The 20,945-nt window shown below is 44.5% G+C and overlaps 1 protein-coding gene across 1 annotated transcript in view; it reads left to right on the forward strand.

The window, feature by feature from the left end:
* PPM1G (protein phosphatase, Mg2+/Mn2+ dependent 1G) overlaps positions 1–20,945 on the forward strand; it is a 28,991-nt gene that overhangs the window by 5,484 nt on the left and 2,562 nt on the right. The window contains exons 2-6 of the mRNA XM_033176228.1: positions 17,550–17,619; positions 18,451–18,536; positions 18,850–18,982; positions 19,646–20,061; positions 20,638–20,775. Of these exons, the coding sequence (XP_033032119.1) occupies positions 17,550–17,619; positions 18,451–18,536; positions 18,850–18,982; positions 19,646–20,061; positions 20,638–20,775 (843 nt within the window). The remainder of the gene's footprint in view (positions 1–17,549; positions 17,620–18,450; positions 18,537–18,849; positions 18,983–19,645; positions 20,062–20,637; positions 20,776–20,945) is intronic.

The following is a 20,945-nucleotide window of genomic DNA, read 5'->3' on the forward strand; positions in this document are numbered from 1 at the left end:
CTCCTGGGTTCAAGCGATTCTCCTGCCTCAGCCTCCCAAGTAGCTGGGATTACAGGCGTCTGCCACCAGGCCAGCTAATTTTTTTTTGTATTTTGTGGAGATGGGATTTCACTATGTTGGCCAGACTCCTGACCTCGTGATCCTCCCGCCTCGGCCTCCCAAAGTGCTGGGATTACAGACTTGAGCCACCATGCCCGGCCAGGAATTTTCTGTCCTATGAATCATATTTTTCCTTTTATTAAAGGCAGTGTCAATATCTATAGTATAATTTTGAGTAGGCTGGCTATTTATTGCTGTGTAGAAGCTGCCTTATTAATGGTCACAAGGGGTCATCTAGAATTGACTATAGAGATAGTATTGAGCAGAAAATTCTTAAAATACCTGCATATTAGTTTCAGTCATTACATTAATGGAAAAAATACAAAAAGAAACATCACAAGTATGCTATGGGGTTCTACCTTAGGGCATTGAAGGTTGAAAAACATTTATTTTCTTATCCTCAAATTAGCATCTCATATCAATAGCTTAAAGCACTTTTTTTTTTTTTTTTTTTTTTTTTGAGACAGAGTCTCGCTCTGTTGCCCAGGCTGGAGTGCAATGGCCGGATCTCAGCTCACTGCAAGCTCCGCCTCCCGGGTTTACGCCATTCTCCTGTCTCAGCCTCCTGAGTAGCTGGGACTACAGGCGCCCGCCACCTCGCCCGGCTAGTTTTTGTATTTTTTTTAGTAGAGACGGTTTCACCGTGTTAGCCAGGATGGTCTCGATCTCCTGACCTCGTGATCCACCCGTCTCGGCCTCCCCAAGTGCTGGGATACAGGCTTGAGCCACCGCGCCCGGCCTTAAGCACTTTTAACTTACTAAATCAAGTCAGAATTTCTCTGATTTTTTTTTTTTTTTTTTTTTTTGAGACGGAGTCTGGCTCTGTCGCCCAGGCTGGAGTGCAGTGGCCGGATCTCGCTCACTACAAGCTCTGCCTTCCGGGTTCACCCATTCTCCTGCCTCAGCCTCCTGAGTAGCTGGGACTACAGCCGCCCGCCACCTCGCCCGGCTAGTTTTTTTGCATTTTTTAGTAGAGACGGGGTTTCACCGTGTTAGCCAGGATGGTCTTGATCTCCTGACCTCGTGATCCGCCCGTCTCGGCCTCCCAAAGTGCTGGGATTACAGGCTTGAGCCACCGCGCCCGCCGATTTTTTTTTTTTTTTTTTTTGAGACGGAGTCTCCGTCACCCAGGCTGGAGTGCAGTGGTACGATCTCGGCTCACTGGCCTTCCTGTTCAAGTGATTCTCCGGCCTCAGCCTCCTGAGTAGCTCAGATTACAGGCATGTGCCAGGATGCCTGGCAAATTTTTTGTATTTTTAGTAGAGACGGGGTTTCTCCATGTTGGTCAGGCTGGTCTCGAACTGCTGACTTCAGTGATCCGCCCGCCTCCGCCTCTGAAAGTGCTGGGATTACAGGCATGAGCTACTGTGCCTGGCCAGAATTTCTTTGTCTAGAATGTAGTTAAGCAACTTTTATAAAAACGCATTATTTGCATTTGATTAGCATACAGTACCCATTCACAGTTCAAAGCTAGTATAGGATTATATCACATGTATGCCCATGAGCATGGAGAAACTCTTTTCTTTTCTTTTTTTGAGATGGAGTTTTGCTCTTGTTGCCCAGGCTGGAGTGCAGTGGTGCGATCTCGGTTCACTGCAGCTTCGGCCTCCTGGGTTCTAGCAGTTCTGCCCCTGCGTCCCAAGTAGCTGGATTACGGGCACGCGCCACCATGCCTGGCTAATTTTTTTTTGTATTTTGTGGAGATGGGATTTCACTATGTTGGCCAGACTCCTGACCTCGTGATCCTCCCGCCTCGGCCTCCCAAAGTGCTGGGATTACAGACTTGAGCCACCATGCCCGGCCAGGAATTTTCTGTCCTATGAATCATATTTTTCCTTTTATTAAAGGCAGTGTCAATATCTATAGTATATTTTGAGTAGGCTGGCTATTTATTGCTGTGTAGAAGCTGCCTTATTAATGGTCACAAGGGGTCATCTAGAATTGACTATAGAGATAGTATGAGCAGAAAATTCTTAAAATACCTGCATATTAGTTTCAGTCATTACATTAATGGAAAAAATACAAAAAGAAACATCACAAGTATGCTATGGGGTTCTACCTTAGGGCATTGAAGGTTGAAAAACATTTATTTTCTTATCCTCAAATTAGCATCTCATATCAATAGCTTAAAGCACTTTTTTTTTTTTTTTTTTTTTTTTTGAGACAGAGTCTCGCTCTGTTGCCCAGGCTGGAGTGCAATGGCCGGATCTCGCTCACTGCAAGCTCCGCCTCCCGGGTTACGCCATTCTCCTGTCTCAGCCTCCTGAGTAGCTGGGACTACAGGCGCCCGCCACCTCGCCCGGCTAGTTTTTTTGCATTTTTTAGTAGAGACAGGGTTCACCGTGTTAGCCAGGATGGTCTCGATCTCCTGACCTCGTGATCCACCCGTCTCGGCCTCCCAAAGTGCTGGGATTACAGGCTTGAGCCACGCGCCCGGCCTTAAAGCACTTTTAACTTACTAATCAAGTCAGAATTTCTCTGATTTTTTTTTTTTTTTTTTTTGAGACGGAGTCTGGCTCTGTCGCCCAGGCTGGAGTGCAGTGGCCGGATCTCGGCTCACTACAAGCTCTGCCTTCCGGGTTCACGCCATTCTCCTGCCTCAGCCTCCTGAGTAGCTGGGACTACAGCCGCCCGCCACCTCGCCCGGCTAGTTTTTTTGCATTTTTTAGTAGAGACGGGGTTTCACCGTGTTAGCCAGGATGGTCTTGATCTCCTGACCTCGTGATCCGCCCGTCTCGGCCTCCCAAAGTGCTGGGATTACAGGCTTGAGCCACCGCGCCCGCCGATTTTTTTTTTTTTTTTTTTTTGAGACGGAGTCTCCGTCACCCAGGCTGGAGTGCAGTGGTACGATCTTGGCTCACTGGCCTTCCTGTTCAAGTGATTCTCCGGCCTCAGCCTCCTGAGTAGCTCAGATTACAGGCATGTGCCAGGATGCCTGGCAAATTTTTTGTATTTTTAGTAGAGACGGGGTTTCTCCATGTTGGTCAGGCTGGTCTCGAACTGCTGACTTCAGGTGATCCGCCCGCCTCCGCCTCTGAAAGTGCTGGGATTACAGGCATGAGCTACTGTGCCTGGCCAGAATTTCTTTGTCTAGAATGTAGTTAAGCAACTTTTATAAAAACGCATTATTTGCATTTGATTAGCATACAGTACCCATTCACAGTTCAAAGCTAGTATAGGATTATATCACATGTATGCCCATGAGCATGGAGAAACTCTTTTCTTTTCTTTTTTTGAGATGGAGTTTTGCTCTTGTTGCCCAGGCTGGAGTGCAGTGGTGCGATCTCGGTTCACTGCAGCTTCGGCCTCCTGGGTTCTAGCAGTTCTGCCCCTGCGTCCCAAGTAGCTGGGATTACGGGCACGCGCCACCATGCCTGGCTAATTTTTTTGTATTTTTAGTAGAGAAGGGTTTTCGCCATGCTGGCCAGTCTGGGCTTAAACTCCTGGCCTCAAGTGATCTGCCTGCCTCAGCCTCCCAAAGTGCTGGGATTACAGACATGAGCCACCGTGACCGGCCTTTTTATTTTTAAAATTATTTATTTATTTTGAGACAAGGTCTCACTCTTGCCCATGCTTGAGTGGTAAGGAGTGCAGGATTTCTTGTGCCAGTTCCTTCACATCCTCACTACCCTTATCTACCTTTACAGTGACTTGATCATAGCTCACTGCATAGCGTCCTGGGTTCAAGGGGTCTTCCAGCCTCAGCCTACTATAGGCACATGCCACCATGACCTGCTAATTTTTTATTTTTTTAAATTTTTTGTAGAGATGGGGCCTTGCAGTGTTGCCCAGGCTGATGATTGATTGATTGATTGATTGATTGATTTGAGACGGGGTCTTGCTCTGTTGCCCAGGCTGGAGTGCAGTGGCCTGATCTCCTCTCTCTGCAAGCTCCAGCCCCCAGGTTCACGCCATTCTCCTGCCTCAGCCTCCCAAGTAGCTGGGACTATAGGTGCCCACCACCACGCCCGGCTAATTTTTTTGTATTTTTAGTAGAGACGGGGTTTCACCGTGTTAGCCAGGATGGTCTCAATCTCCTGACGTTGTGATCCACCCGTCTCAGCCTCCCAAACTGTTGGGATTACAGGCATGAGCCACCGCACCCGGCCTATTTTTGTTTGTTTGTTTGTTTATTTGAGATGGAGTCTCACACTGTCGCCTAGACTGGAGTGCAGTGACATGATCTCGGCTCACTGCAAGCTCCGCCTCCTGGGTTCACACCATTCTCCTGCCTCAGCCTCCCGTGTAGCTGGGACTACAGGTGCCCACCACAACACCCGGCTAATTTTTTTTTCTGTATTTTTAGTAGAGGCAGGGTTTCACCGTGTTAGCCAGGATGATCTCGATCCCTTGACCTCGTACTCTGCCCGCCTCGGCCTCCCAAAGTGCTGGGATTACAGACGTGAGCCACCACGCCCAGCCTATATTTATTTATTTATTTTTTTAGGGTCAGGGTCTCCCTCTGTTGCTCACGCTGGAGTGCAGTGGCACAATCATAGCTCACTTGCAGTCTTGACCTCCTGGATTCAAGCAATCCTACCTCAGCCTCCTGAGTAACTAGGACTACAGGCACATGCTTCCAGGCCCAGCTAATTTTTTATTTTAGTAGAGACAGGGTCTCGCTGTGTTGCGCAGGCTGGCCTTCAACTCCCAGGCTCAAGTAATTCTCCTGCCTTGACTCCCAAAGTGCTGGGATTACAGGTGTGAGCCACCATGCCTGGTCTGGAAATTATTTTATATTTTATTCCATTCCCTTGTAAGTTCTCAAGCAACTGGAAAATACAATCAGAACTTATTCCTCAAAATTTCAAGGATATTTTACACAAAGTTCTGTTGTCTGATTCCTTAGTTGTTACTACTGTTTCCCCACCTCCAATCTTCTATTGGGTTATTAGTCTTAGAATTGGACTTTGAGAGGTAAGGGCTTGAATTTAAGCACAGAAATTTATACAGGTCTGATCAGTAGTTCTTGACATTGTAGTATCTGGAAACACAAATCTTTAGAACTGAACTTAAGATGTTTAATGACATTTTTTGTAGACAGAGTATGATTTCAGTATAGTTGTTTTGTTTCTAGATCTAGTTCAGAGATGAAGTATATCAACTTTTTTTTCCTTTTTGGCCCAATGCTAGCAGAAAAACAACACCTTTTAATCATATTTAGTATTTGAAAATGTATTTACAGGTTCCTTTTTAATCAGCTTTATTGAGATATATAGTTCATACACTGTATGGTATATGAACTCACTTTAAGAGTATAATTCAGTGGGTTTAAGGATAGTATTCATTCATTTTAAGGGTGTAATTCAGTGGTTTTTAGTATATTCTCTTTTTTTTCTTTTTTTCTTTTTTCAAGACAGGGTCTTGCTCTGTAAACCAGGCTGGAGTACAGTGATGCAATCTCAGCTCACTGCAACCTCCCCCTCCCAGGTTCACGCAATTCTCCTGCCTCTGCCTCACAAATAGCTGGAACTGCAGGCGCATGCCACCACACCCAGCTAATTTTTATATTTTCAGTAGAAACAGGGTTTCACCATGTTGCCCAGGCTGGTCTTGAACTCCTGGCCTCAAGTGATCCACCTGCCTCAGCCTCCCAAAGTGCTAGGATTACAGGCTTGAGCCACCGTGCCTGGCTGTTTTGTAGTATATTCAAACAGTGTTATACAGCTGTCACCACAATCAGTTTTAGAACCCCAAAAAGAAACCCTGTACTCTTTACCAGTAACTCCGTATCTCCCTTCCACTAGCCTTAGGCATCCACTAATTTACATGACCTCTGTGAATTTGCCTATTCTGAACATTTTATAAATGGAATTCTAAATACACTTCCTTTTATATCTGGATGCTTTTACTAAGCATATGTATTTTTGAAATTGACTTTGAAGCCTGTTGACACCTGAGAAGTAAATTACTCCCCACCCCAAGCATTCCCTCTACCCTCAGCTTTGCCTATAAGAATGAGTTTTTTTTTTTTTTTTTTTAATCACACATACATTGTTGTAGTAGATTTAAGAATACGTATTTTGCTGACCAGGGTTCTTTTGCTTATTTCTAGATCATTGCCTTGCAGGTTTTATTTTACAGAGCTAAAGAGAATCAGAATTCTTTTTTTTTTTTTTTTTTGAGACAGAGTCTCGCTCTGTCGCCCAGGCTGCAGTGGAGTGACTGGATCTCGGCTCACTGCAAGCTCCGCCTCCCGGGTTCTCGCCATTCTCCTGCCTCAACCTCCCGAGTAGCTGGGACTAGAGGCGCCCACCACCACGCCCGGCTAATTTTTTTTTGTATTTTTAGTAGAGACGGGGTTTCACCGTGTTAGCCAGGATGGTCTCGATCTCCTGACCTCGTGATCCGCCCATCTCGGCCTCCCAAAGTGCTGGGATTACAGGCTTGAGCCACCGCGCCCGGCCAGAATTCTCTTTAAAACTCCAGTCTCATATCCAGTTATCACTCACCATCTCTTTGGTTCCAGCAATAGCCAGGCCTGGCCTAGAGGGACTTGATCTCCACTTTTGGTTTTTAGACTTTTCTTTGGCTTTTACCACCTGCTGTGTATCCTTGACCTCATACTGCTGGACTCCTTTGGATGGATACCAGCAAGATGGTTCAGGCTCCAGTGGTCACTTTTTAAAATTCTCTCCTTCTGTTCAGATAGACATAGAGCTCAGGCAGATCACCAAGTCTGTTGCCTGTGTAACCAGGAAAGAGACGCTAGTTTTCTTTTAGGCACTCCCATTTGCTATAGTTGTTTCTGTTGGAACCTTCCTCACTTAGTTGATGGAATGGAAGCAAAAGACCCAGTACTCCATCCCAAATTAATGACTTAACAATTCTTGAATTTTCTCTTATCTCCTAGTTAACTCTTTTTCTTATCCCCAGGAGGTCGATTTTAATTATTGTTATTTATTCATTTATTTTCATAGAGACAGGGTCTTACTGTGTTGTCCAGGCTGGTCTTGAACCCTTGGCCTCAAGGAATCTTTTCACCTCAGCCTCCCAAAGTGCTGGGATTACAGGCATGAGCCACCATACCCGGCCTGATATTTTTTAATTGATATATCATAGTTGTGCCTAAGCATAATTTTTAATTTTTATTTATTTATTTATTTATTTATTTTGGAGACAGGGTCTCCTTCTATTACCCAGGCTGGAGTGCAGTGGCGTGATCTTGGCTCACTGCAGCCTCCATCTTCTGGGTTAAAGCGATTCTTATGCCTCAGCCTCCTGAGTAGCTGGGACTACAGGCACCAACCATCATGCCCGGCTAATTTTTTTGTGTGTATTTTAGTAGAGACGAGTTTCACCATGTTGCCCAGGGCAGTCTCGAACTCCTGAGCTCAGGCAATCCGCCCGCCTCAGCCTCCCAAAGTGCTGGGATTACAGATGTATGCCACCGCACCCGGCCAAGCATAATATTTTTAAGGGTCATCAATGTTGTATCATGAATCAATCAGTATTTCATTATTTTTTATGGTTGAATAATATTCCATGGATATATCACATTTTGTTCATTCATTAGTTGATAGACATTTTGGATTTCCACTTTTTTTTTTTTTTTTTTGCTGTTATAAATAGTGATACTATGTACAAATTTTTGTGTGGAAATATATCCTCATATCTTTTGGTTATATACCAAATAATGGAATTGCTGGGTCATATGGTAACTACATGTTTAACATTTTGAGAAACTGCCAAACTCTTTTCCAAAGTGGCTGTACCATCTTACATTCTTGCCAGCGATATATGAGGATGCCAGTTCCTTCATATCTTCACTACACTTATCCACCTTTTTTATAATAACTAATAGTGGGTGTGAAGTGGTGTCTCCTTGTCATTTTGATTTGTATTTCTCTGATGGCTAAATGGCTAACAATGTTTGAACTTTTTGTTTGAGACAGAGTCTCACTCTGTCCAGGTTCAAGCGATTCTCCTGCCTCAGCCTCCCTAGCAGTTGGGATTATAGGGACATGCCACCACGCCCAGCTAATTTTTTGTATTTTTAGTAGGGACAGGGCATTAACCATGTTGTTCAGGCTGGTCTTGAGCTCCTGACCTCAAAGGATCCGCCTCCCTGGGCCTCCCAAAGTGCTGGGATTACAGGCTAGAGCCACCATGCCAGGCCTTATGTTTGAACATCTTTTATGTGTTTACTGGCCATTTGTGTATCTTCTTTGGAGAAATGTCTGTTTAAAGCCTTTGTTCGTTTTTAATTGGATTTTTTTTTTGTCTTTTGATATGTTAAGAGTTCTTTATATGTTTTGGATACAAGTTTGTTAGATATATGATTTGCAAATATTTTCTCCAATTTTTGTGGACTTTTTGATTTCTTTTTTTCTTTTATGTATTTATTTATTTTTGGTCGGGGGACAGTCTTGGTCTGACCACCCAGGCTGGAATGGAGTGGCGTGATCGTGGCTCACTGCAACCTCTGCCTCCTGGGTTCAAGTGATCCTCCTGCCTCAGCCTCTCGAGTAGCTGGGACCCAGGTGTGTGCCACCACGCCCAGCTAATTTTTGTATTTTTAGTAGAGACCAGGTTTCACCGTGTTGGCCAGGCTAGTCTCGAACTACTGACCTCAAGTGATCAACCTGCCTCAGCCTCCCAAAGTGCTGGGATTACAGTCATGAGCCACTGCACCCTGCCTCTTTTTGTTTTCTTTTTTTTTGTTTTGTTTTGAGACGGAGTCTCGCTCTGTTGCCAGGCTGGAGTGCAGTGGTGCAATCTCGGCTCACTGCAACCTCCGCCTCCCAGGTTCAAGCGATTCTCCTGCCTCAGCCTCCCAAGTAGCTGGGACTACAGGCACGCGCCATGATGCGCAGCTAATTTTTGTATTTTTAGTAGAGAGAGGGTTTCAACATGTTGGCCAGGCTGGTCTTGAACTCCTGACCTTGTGATCTGCCCGATTGGGCCTCCCACAGTGCTAGGATTACACGTGAGCCACCGCACCTGGCCTCTTTTTGCTTTCTTGACCGTGTCTTTTGAAACAAAAGTTTTTGCTTTTGATAAAGTCCAATTTGTCTATTTTGTTTGCTTTTATTAAGAAGCTTTGCCTAACCCAAAGTCACAACAATTTTCTCTTAGGTTTTCTTCTGAGAGTTGTATAGTTTTAGCTGTTTCATTTAAGTCTGTGATCCATTTTGAGTGAATTTTTATGAATGGTGTGAGGGAGTGATCCAACTTCATTCTGTTGTGTGTGGATATCAAGTTGTCCCAGCACTATTTGTTTAAACCACTGTTCTTTTCCCCCATTGAATTATCTTGGCATCATTGTCAGAGATAAATTGACCGTAAATATGAGGGTTTTATTTCTGAACTCTCAAGTCCATTTCATTGGTCTACATGTCCCCATGCCAGTAATACACTATCTTGGTTACTGTAGCTTTTTTAAAAGTACGTTTTGAAATGTCTTTAAAATTCGTTATTTTTCATATAAATTTTAGGATTAATTTGTCAATCTCTGCACAAAAGGCACCTGGGTTTTGATGGGGGTTATGTAGAATCTGTAGATCAATTGGGGGAGTATTACAGGTGTGAGCCGCCACGCCCAGCCGACTGAGTTTTTCATAGATGTACTCTATCAGGTTTAGGAAGTTCCCTTTTATTCCTAGGTTGTTGAGTCTATTTTATATTTTTTTTTAAGAGACAGTCTTGCTCTGTCACTCAGACTGTAGCACAGTGGCTCAATCATAGCTCACTGCAGCCTTGAACTCCTAGGTTCAAGAGATCCACCTGCCTCCGCCTTCTTAGTAGCTGGGGTTACATGCATACACCACCATACTGGGCTAATTTTTAAAAATTTTTTTTATAGAGACAGGGTCTTACTGTGTTGCCCAGACTGGCATTCTGACGTTGAGTCTTTTTATCATTAATGAGCACTGGATTTTGTCAAGTGCCTTTTATAATATCTATCGAGATGATCATAGGGTTTTGTTCTTTAGTCTACTGATAACGCTATATTGTATTAAGTGATTTTTTGAATGTTAAACCAACCTTGCATTTTTTTGGTGTATAAATCTTACTTGATCATTGTGTATTATCCTTTTATATGGTGCTGGATTTAGTTTGCTGCTATTTTGTTGAGGATTTTTGTATCTATATTCATAAGAGATAATTGGTCTGTAATTTGTCGTGATGTCTTTGTCTGGTTTTGGAATCAGGGCAATACTGGCCTCATAGAATGAATTGGGAAGTGTTGCCTTCTTTTCGATGTGATGGAAGAGTTTGTGAATCATTGGTATTATTTTTCTGTAAATGTTTGGTAGAATTCACCAATAAAGCCATCTCAGCCTGGGCTCTTCTTTGTGGAAAGTTTTTGGCTTTTTTTTTTTTCTTTAAAAATTTTCATTGTGACTGGGTGCAGTGGCTTACCCCTGTAATCCCAGCACTTAGAGAGGCCAAGACAGGCAAGTCACCTGAGGTTGGGAGTTTGAGACCAGCCTGACCAATATGGAGAAACCCTGTCTCTACCAAAAATACAAAATTATCCGGGCATGGTGGTGCATGCCTGTAATCCCAGCTACTCAGGAGGCTGAGGAGGGAGAATCACTTGACTGGGAAGGCAGAGATAGCAGTGAGCCTAGATCATGCCATTGTACTCCAGCCTGGGCAACAAGAGCGAAACTCGGTTTCAAGAAGAAAAAAAAAAAGTTTTCATTGTGATAAAATACACGTAACATAAAAATTACCATCTTAATCATTTCTTTTTTTTTTTTTTTGAGATGGAGTCTTGCTCTGTCACCTATGGTGCAATCCCGGCTCACTGCAACCTCCGCCTCCTGGGCTCAAGAGATTCTCCTGCCTCAGCCTCCTGAGTAGCTGGGATTATAGGCGTGCACCACCATGCCCAGTTAATTTTTGTATTTTTAGTAGAGACGGGGTTTCTCCATGTTGACCAGGCTGGTCTCTAACTCCTCCCCTCGAGTGATCCACCCGCCTCGGCCTCCCAAAGTACTGGGATTACAGGCATGAGCCACCACGCCCGGCCTGAATGATTTTTTTAATGTACAATTGAGTAGTATTTAGTACATTCACATTGTTGTGCACCCAGTTTCCAGAACTCTTCGTCCTACAAAACCGAAACTCTATACCCGTTAAGTAAGTCCCCATTCTCTTTTCCCCAGCTCATGGCAAACAGCATTCTACTTTCAGTCTCTATGAATTTGATTACTTTAGATACTTCATACTGTAAGTGGAGTCATACAGTATTTGTCTTTTAGTGACTGCCTAATTTTTTTTATTTTTTTTGAGACAGAGTCCTGCTCTGTCGCCCAGGCTGGAGTACAGTGGTGCCATCTCAGCTCACTGCAACCTCCGCTTCCAGGGTTCAAGTGATTCTCCTGCCTTGGCCTCCCAAGTAGCTGGGATTACAGGTGCTTGCCACAACACCTGGCTGATTTTTGTATTTTTAGGTAGAGATGGGGTTTCACCAATTGGCCAAGCTGGTCTTGAACTCCTGACCTCAAATTATCTGCCTACCTTGGCCTCCCAAAGTGCTGGGATTACAGGCGTGAGCCACCGTGTCTGGCCTTCATGTTGTTTTTCACAACACCTCTATCATTTACATTTCTATCAGCAGTACACAAGAATTTCAGTTTCTCCATGTTCTTGCTAACAGTTGTTGTTATCTGTTTTTTTTTAATGGTTTCTTTTTTTTTTTTTTTGAGACAGGGTCTTATTCTTGCTTGTGCTAGAGTGCAGTGGTGCTATGTGATAGCTCACTGCAGCTTCAACCTCTGGGCTCAAGCAGTCTTGCCACCTCAGCCTCCACATAGATGGGACCGCAGGTGTGCACCATCATACATGGCTAATTTTAAAACCCCATCTCTACCCAAAATAAAAAATTAGGCTGGGTGCGGTGGCTCAAGCCTGTAATCCCAGCACTTTCGGAGGCCGAGGCAGGTGGATCACGAGATCAGGAGATAAAGACCATCCTGGCTAACACGGTGAAACCCCGTCTCTACTAAAAATACAAAAATTAGTCAGGCATGGTGGCAGGCGCCTGTAGTCCCAGCTACTTGGGAGTCTGAGGCAGGAGAATGGCATGAACCCACGAGGCTGAGCTTGCAGTGAGTTGAGATTGCACCACTTCACTCCAGCCTGGACAACGGAGTGAGACTCCGTCTCTAAATAAATAAATAAATAAATAAGCTAGGTGTGGTGGCACGCACCTGTAGTCCCAGCTACTCAGGAGGCTGAGGCAGGAGAATCACTTGAACCTGGGAGGTGGAGGTTGCGGGGAGCCAAGATTACGCCACTGCACCCCAGCCTGGCGACAGTAATAATAATAATTTTACTGTGGGCTGGTGTGGTGGCTCATGCCTAAATCCCAGCACTTTGGGAGGCTGAGGCAGGAGGATCACCTAAGGTCGGGAGTTTGAGGCCAGCCTGGGCAACATGGTGGAACCCCGTGTCTACTAAAAATATAAAAATTAGCCGGGCGTGGTGGCACATACCTGTAATCCCAGCTACTTGGGAGGCTGAGGCATGAGAATCACTTGAACCTGGGTTGTGGAGGTTGTAGTGAGCTGAGATCACGCCACTGTACTCCAGCCTGGGTGACAGAGGGAGGCTCACTCTCTCTCAAAAAAAAAAAAAAAAAACCCAACAAAACAAAGTAATCCAGGAACAACAACATGATGAAGGAAAATACAGCAGGACTCAGTGATGGGTGGTGGAAGACAGCCAGGAAGTTAAGCTTGACTCTGGGATTAAGTGTTGCCTGGGAGAGTTAAGATTCCATTTACAGAAATGAAACCTATAGGGGAACCTCTGATTTTTTTTACAGACTACTGATTTCCTGATTACATGTGTTAAGTTTGAGGTATAGAAAGAAAGAACATCCTGGCCGGGTGCATGGCTCACGCCTGTAATCCGGGGCATGGCTCACGCCTGTAATCGCAGCACTTTGGGAGGCCAAGGTGGGCGGATCACAAGGTCCAGGAGATTGAGACCATCCTGGCCAACATGGTGAAACCCCATCTCTACTAAAAATACAAAAATTAGCTGAGCGTGGTGGCGTGTGCCTGTTATCCCAGCAGAGAGAGAGAAAGAAAAGAAAAGGAAAAGAAAGAGAAAGAAAGAGAGAGAGCGAGAGAGGGAGGGAGGGAGGGAGGGAAGGAGGGAAGAAAGGAAAGGAAAGGGAAGAAAGAAGGAAGGAAGGAAGGACATCCTGTAGAAACAGGCAGTCAGAGGTATAGAACTACACAGAATCCAAGAGATCTTTCAAGAAAAGTGACATGCAGCAAGAGAAACTATCAAGGGGGTAAACTGACAACCTATAGAATGGGAGAAAATATTCACAAAGTATACATCCAACAAAGGTCTAATATACAAAATCTATAAGGAACCTAACAAGCAAAAAGCAAACAACCCCATTAAAAAGTGGGCGAAGGACATGAACAGATACTTCTCAAAAGATGTACATGTGGCCCACAAACATGAAAAAATGCTCATCTCTAATCATCAGACAAATGCAAATCAGAGCCACAAAGAGATACCATCTCACACGAGTCAGAACAGCTTTTGTTAAAATGTCAAAAAATGAGAGACATTGGTAAGGCTGCAGAGGAAAGCAGACACTTGGGCACTGTTTTTGAGGGTGTAAATTAATTTAGTTTAGGCACTGTCAGTTTGGAGAGTTCTCAAAGAACTAAGAGTCGAACTACCATTAGACCCAGCAATCTGATTGCTGGGTATACACCCAAAGGAAAATAAATCATTTTTCCAAAAGAACATATGTACGTGTATGTTCATTGTGGCACTATTCACAATAGCAAAAACTGAATCAACCCAGGTGCCCATCAGTGGTGGACTGGATAAAGAAAATACGGTATATAGCTACCATGGAATACTATACACCCATTGAAAAGAATGAAACCATGTCTTTGCAACAACATGAATGTGGCTGGAGGGCATTATCCTAAGTGAACTAACACAGAAACAGAAAACCAAATACTGCATGTTCTCACTTGTAAGTGGGAGCTGAACATCAAGTACACATGGATATAAAGATGGCAGCAGGCCGGGCGCGGTGGCTCAAGCCTGTAATCCCAGCACTTTGGGAGGCCGAGACGGGCGGATCACGAGGTCAGGAGATCGAGACCATCCTGGCTAACACGGTGAAACCCCGTCTCTACTAAAAAATACAAAAAAACTAGCCGGGCGAGGCGGCAGGCGCCTGTAGTCCCAGCTACTCGGGAGGCTGAGGCAGGAGAATGGCGTGAACCCGGGAGGCAGAGCTTGCAGTGAGCTGAGATCCGGCCACAGCACTCCAGCCTGGGCGACAGAGCAAGACTCCGTCTCAAAAAAAAAAAAAAAAAAAGATGGCAGCAATAGACACTGAGATCTGTTAGAGATGGTGGCGCAGGGGGTAGGGAGTGGAGGTGGCGGAGGAACAGCTGAAAAACCACCTATTTGATACTATACCCACCACCTGGGAAAGGGGTTCAGTCATACCCCAAACCTCAGCATCACACAGTATACCTTTGTAACAAACTTATATATGTACTCCCTGATTCTAAAATAAACATTGAAAAAGGAAAGGAAACTGACATGATTTGTGCTGTTTAATCCCACATAATGGCTAGGGGAAATGAAGTCTGCAGAATGGCTATTTGGGGATGTTGCTGAGATGAGGTCCCGCTATGTTGCCCAGGCTGGTCTTGAACTCCTGACCTCAAGCAATCCTCCTGCCTTGACCTCCCAAAATGTTGAGATTACATGCATGAGCCACTGCCAAAATGGCTATTTGGATTGCTGTTAAGGTTATTACATTCTCTGTGAAGTAAGATCTTGAAGGAAAAGGATTTGAGATCAGGAGTTTAAGAGAAATTGTTAATCTAGGAAGAGAGGAGAATTTCTGTGTTTGGCCAGGCACGGTGGCTCATGCCTATAATCCCAGCATTTTGAGAGGCTGAGGTGGGCAGATCACTTGAGCTCAGGAGTTTGAGACAAGCCTGGGCAACATGGTGAAACCCCACCCATCTCTACTGAAAATACAAAAATTGGCTGGGCACGGTGGCAGGTGCATACTGTAATTTCAGCTACTCGGGAGACTGAAGCAGGGGAATTGCTTGAGCCTGGGAGGTGGAGGTTACGGTGAGCCTAGATCGCACCACTGCACTCCAGCCTGGGAGACTCCATCTCAGAAAAAAAAAAAGAAAGAAAGAAAACAAGATGCTGAATTGAAGTAGTGACCACAGTCAATGTGATCCCATAACTTTTTTTTCTTTTAGAGACGGGATCTCCCTCTGTCACCCAGACTGGAGTGCTGTGGTGCATCATAACTTTCTGCAGCCTTGACCTCCTGGGCTGAGGTGGTCCTCTTGCCTCAGTGTTCCGAGTAGTTAGGACTGACTGCAGGTGCATGCTGCTATGCCTAGCTAATTTTAAAATTTTTTAGTAGAGGCGGGGTCTTGCTATGTTGCCTAGGCTGGTCTCCAACTCCTGATCTCAATCATTCCCTCCTGCCTACCTTCCCAAAGCGCAGGGATTACAGGTGTGAGCCAGCGCACCCAGCCAATCTCATAACATTTTATGACTAGCAAACTTAGTAGTTCTGATTCAGGCATAAATCAGTTGGTGGGGTTATACAAGGTTGGGTGAGTTTTTCTAGATTGCTGAGAGACCATGTTGAAATACTTGGTTCTGTCTCAGTAAGGGATAGAGAGAAGCAAAGGTATGGGTAAAGGTCTATGAGCAAAGATGTAAAAGGGGAAAATTAAAGTGTTTAGAGAAGGTGAAGCAGTTCCAAATCATAATATAGATCCCAAGCTTCACCAAGAAGTGAAGGAGAGGGTAATTGTGCAATAGTTCTCGGGACTGAGACCTCAAGGTGTAAGATGAATCTTTATTGTGGGTGGTCCTCTTTGAGAAGAACAAAAAAGAAAAATGTGAAATGGGTGCTGAATTTCAGAGCAGAATATACATATGTGTATGTATGTACGTATGTGTGTATGTATATATATTTACGTAGCAAATTCCAGTTTACAAAGGGCTTTTATGTGTTTTGCATCATTATCAACGGTTCTGTGATGATGTGGGTGTGGTAGATGTTGTTATTCCACATCACAGAGGATAAAATTGAGGCACACCATAAAGTAGCTGACCAGAGATCATGCAGTATATGGTAGAATGGCAACTTGAGGCCAATTCTTAGGTGTGTTTGTTGTCCTTATTTAGAATGGAACAATGTGGTTTATTGTACAAAAATTTAAAAATGAATGTCAAAAAGTAGAAATTATTACCCAAATCTCACCCTCTGTGGTTGTTTGCTATGTGATCTTCCAGACTCACATATACACGTAGATACTTTACCTTTTTGCTTTTAACTACTTAAGATATTATGAATTGATTTCCAAATTAACATATATTTGCTTTTAACAGCTACATGTATTCCACTGGAGATACGTACCATTTGTAATCTATTCCTGGAAATTTAGATGGTTACACTGTTTTTTATTTTATTTATTTATTTATTTATTTTTTATTTTATTTTTTTGAGACGGAGTCTCACTCTGTCGCCCAGGCTGGAGTACAGTAATGTTATCTTCACTCACTGCAACCTCCACCTCCTGGGTTCAAGTGATTCTCCTGCCTCAGCCTTCTGAGTAGCTGGGACTACAGGCACACACCACCACGCCTGGCTAATTTTTGTATTTTTAGTAGAGATGGGGTTTCATCATGTTGGCCAGGATGGTATCAATCTCTTGACTTAGTGATCCGCCCGCCTTAGTGATCCGCCCGCCTCGGCCTCCCAGAGTGCTGGGATTACAGGCATGAGCCACCGTGCCCAACCTCAACTGTTTTTTATCATAAATAATGCTGTATACAGCCTGTCCAACACTTTGGGAGGCCAAGGCAGGCGGATCACAAGGTCAGAAGTTCGAGACCAGCCTGACCAACATGGTGAAACCCCATTTCCACTAAAAATACAAAAGTTAGCCAGGCGTGGTGGCACGCACCTGTAATCTCAGCTATTCAGCAGGCAGAGGCAGGAGAATCACTTGAACCCAGGAGGCGGAGGTTGCAGTGAGCCAAGATTGCACCACTGCACTCCAGCCTGGGTGACAGAGCAAGACTCCCATCTCAGAAAAAAAGAAGAAAAAAAAATCCTTTATTCTGGTTTTCCCGTAGTTTCCACAGATCCAAAAGGGTCAGGTTTATTTCCAGCAGCCAAATATTCTGCCATTTGGACTGAGATATCTCCTAGATTGAGGTTATTATAGAGGTAGTAACCTGATTCTTCCTTTTCTCCTTCCCCTTTCCTCCTTTGCCTCTTTTTTTTCTTTTCTTTCTCTGTATTTATCATTTATTTTATCATTCCATCTTCCTTTCTTATTTCTAGGCCATATAGGCCAGCCAGGGAAAGGTTAGTAAGGGGTGACATTGATCCCTATGACCTGAGGAATATTCTTTGACCCTGAGACATGCCAATTATGCTGTCCTTTTCCTAGGATGCTCACAACTGTATTCCTGAGCTGGACAGTGAGACAGCCATGTTTTCTGTCTACGATGGACATGGAGGTAACTTTAACAGATCATATTGGTAACATTCTAGGACCCCAATTCCAGACGTTCCAGGGCAAGAACAGTCCCCTTGTTCATTTACTTTCTAAGGTCTGGCCCTCAATATCATTTCCTGCCTGGTGCTGTTTTTCTGTATTCTGTCATTCTTTTTTCCCAGTAGGTACTGTATTGGTTTATAATCTCACCAGGACTTGTTTTAATCCAAAGAGCCTCTTTATCTTTTTTTTTTTTTATTTTAAAAAATTTTTAGGCCAGGCACGGTAGCTCACACCTGTAATCTCAGCACGGTGGATCACGAGGTCAGGAGTTCAAGACCAGCCTGACCAATATGGTGAAACCACGTCTCTTCTAAAAATACAAAAATTAGCTGGGCATGGTGGCTTGTGCCTGTAGTCCCAGCTGCTCAGAAGGCTGAGGCAGGAGAATCGCTTGAACCTGGGAGGTGGAAGTTGCAGTGAGCCAAGACCATGCCACTGCACTCCAGCCTGGGCAACAGAGCAAGACCCTCTCTTTAAAAAAAAAAAGAAAGAAAGAAAGAAAAAAAAATTGTACCCAGATGAGCTGATTCTTTATCTTTTTTTCACTAGAGAACTAATATACAGGTGAGAAAAGACGAGTTCTATTAATATACCCGAGAGAATTGATGGTGAAATCCATTTTTTTGGATCAGAACTTCCCCAAACAGTGTCCTTCAAATAGGGTTCAGGGGTGCTAAGATATTTATCCCCTCAACCCTTGGGGTTCACTCCACTATGGCATATAAATATTGTATCATTTTCTATGTGTGGGGAGCAGTGCTCCAGGTGACCTTCCTTCCTTTCCTTCCAGGGGAGGAAGTTGCCTTGTACTGTGCCAAATATCTTCCTGATATCATCAAAGATCAGAAGGCCTACAAGGAAGGCAAGCTACAGAAGGTCTGTCTGCTCACACTGCCCATTTCTCACTTGTGTAGGCTTTTCCCTTGTTCTCTAGCCCTTGGGCTTTTCCTTTCTTTTTGTCCCCTAGCTGCTGCTGCTTATTTACTCTTGAAGAATTCTGTTCCTAAAACGAGCTTACTGGCCACCTTTTAGACTTGCCTTATTATTCCTAGGCCTCTGAATTGTTTTTATCTGTGAGTGTCTCTTCCTGTGGTAGCTCACACTCTAATTTGTATTCCATCCTTGTACTCAGGATTGTACATAGGGAGTTCATGTTGTACTAGTCTTAGACTATTTTGCTTATATTCAGGCTTTAGAAGATGCCTTCTTGGCTATTGATGCCAAACTGACCACTGAGGAAGTCATTAAAGAGCTGGCACAGATTGCAGGGCGACCCACTGAGGATGAAGATGAAAAAGAAAAAGTAGCTGATGAAGATGATGGTGAGTGTGGCATCCCTTGTTTGAGGGGAAATCAGCATTTTAAGAAATATTCTTTAATATTTCTGATCAATTCTAAGATAGGATGGCTTTCTAGGGACCTGGGGAGTCCTTATGTTAAAGAAACCTATGGTATTCTCCTGCATTGTATGTGGTTATGAAAAGGAGAGAGAGAATTATCTTTGTTGAGTGGCATCTGAGCTGTAAACATAGTATATACATTATCTTTTGTCATTGTGATGGGATCTTCCTGGTTTCTGCTGGTATTTATGTGCTTTTTTTTTTTCCCCTCAAGACTGGAGCAGTTATTAGCCCCAATAGGCAGTCATTAAGCCTAAATCCTAATTCTACAATAGCACTGTGGGCTTCCTGGATCCTCAGCCAGAATAGAGTTTGACAACTTAACAATAACAAATGAGACCTCAGAGGGGAAGTATAGTAACTAGTGTTGTTTTGATTAAGAAGGGGATGAAACACAACAACCAAAGAAGTCTGTGGAGGAGGAGGAGCTAGGGCATGTTCTTCTGAGACTTGATGAGCAAGAGGAACCTTAAGAGTGGGAGGTTGTGGGGAAGTTAGAGGCTATAAGGGCTGTTGAGATAGTGAGATGAACGGATCCCATGAGGAGTCTGGCATGGGGGCTCTGATTTAGCCTCTTCCCTGCAGTGGACAATGAGGAGGCTGCACTGCTGCATGAAGAGGCTACCATGACTATTGAAGAGCTGCTGACACGCTACGGGCAGAACTGTCACAAGGGCCCTCCCCACAGCAAATCTGGAGCTGGGACAGGAGAGGAACCAGGGTCCCAGGGCCTCAATGGGGAGGCAGGACCTGAGGACTCAACTAGGGAAACTCCTTCACAGGAAAATGGCCCCACAGCCAAGGCCTACACAGGCTTTTCCTCCAACTCGGAACGTGGGACTGAGGCAGGCCAAGTTGGTGAGCCTGGCATTCCCACTGGTGAGGCTGGGCCTTCCTGCTCTTCAGCCTCTGACAAGCTGCCTCGAGTTACTAAGTCCAAGTTCTTTGAGGACAGTGAGGATGAGTCAGATGAGGCGGAGGAGGAAGAGGAAGACAGTGAGGTAAGGGCCTGTGAGGGCAGGCAGATGCTGAAGTTGCAGAGAGGTCCTGTTTGGTTGCCATCTGTAGTTTTCAACTCTCCTTCTCCTATTTTGATATCATCCCCCAAGACCCACTGTATTCTAAGCTTTAGCCTTGAATTCATTGAGCTCCATCATCACAGGTACCATTTGCTTTCTTACCTCTTCCTTTGTTGATACTATAACAAGCAGATCTAGTTCTGGCCTTTCAGAGTCTGTGTCCTAGAGAGAGAACAAGAATATAGTTGTTACCTTGGCTAGTTGGCTGTTTTCTTCTCTGGACAATTTATTTTCTGGCCACAGTGCCTGAAAGATACTTTTGGCTGGCAGCCCTTGCCTTGTCCTGGGCTTTTTGCTAGTGATTGCTAAGCCCAGTTCAGGATGTCAGTTATACTCATGCTAGCCCTTTCCATCCCCCCAATTTTCATGACCATATACTTGTATCTTTCAGTGTTTTGAGGACCTGTGTTCAGTGAGGGCCTCTTGATTCTGAGTATGAGCTGGGGGGAGGGAAGGGATCATCCCAGTCTCAGCAGTCTGGGATCCTCCTCCTGGCAGGAATGCAGTGAGGAAGAGGATGGCTACAGCAGTGAGGAAGCAGAGAATGAGGAAGATGAGGATGACACGGAGGAGGCTGAAGAGGACGATGAAGAAGAAGAAGAGATGATGGTGCCAGGGATGGAAGGCAAAGAGGAGGTGTGTGGGGAGCGGGAGCAATGAGTCTTGAAAAGCCACAAGGCAGGTGTGAATCCCCTAATTTTGATTTTGAGACAGGGGAAGGGGATCCCCCTGATACTTTAGGATGGACGTGATAGTCATAGGGATTTATTCCGCAAGGGGAATGAGATGGTAAGCCTTTGGGGCCT

This window comes from Trachypithecus francoisi, unplaced genomic scaffold (assembly GCF_009764315.1).
Source record: "Trachypithecus francoisi isolate TF-2019V2 unplaced genomic scaffold, Tfra_2.0 Lachesis_group17, whole genome shotgun sequence".
In the NCBI taxonomy this organism is placed as follows: Eukaryota; Metazoa; Chordata; class Mammalia; order Primates; family Cercopithecidae; genus Trachypithecus; species Trachypithecus francoisi.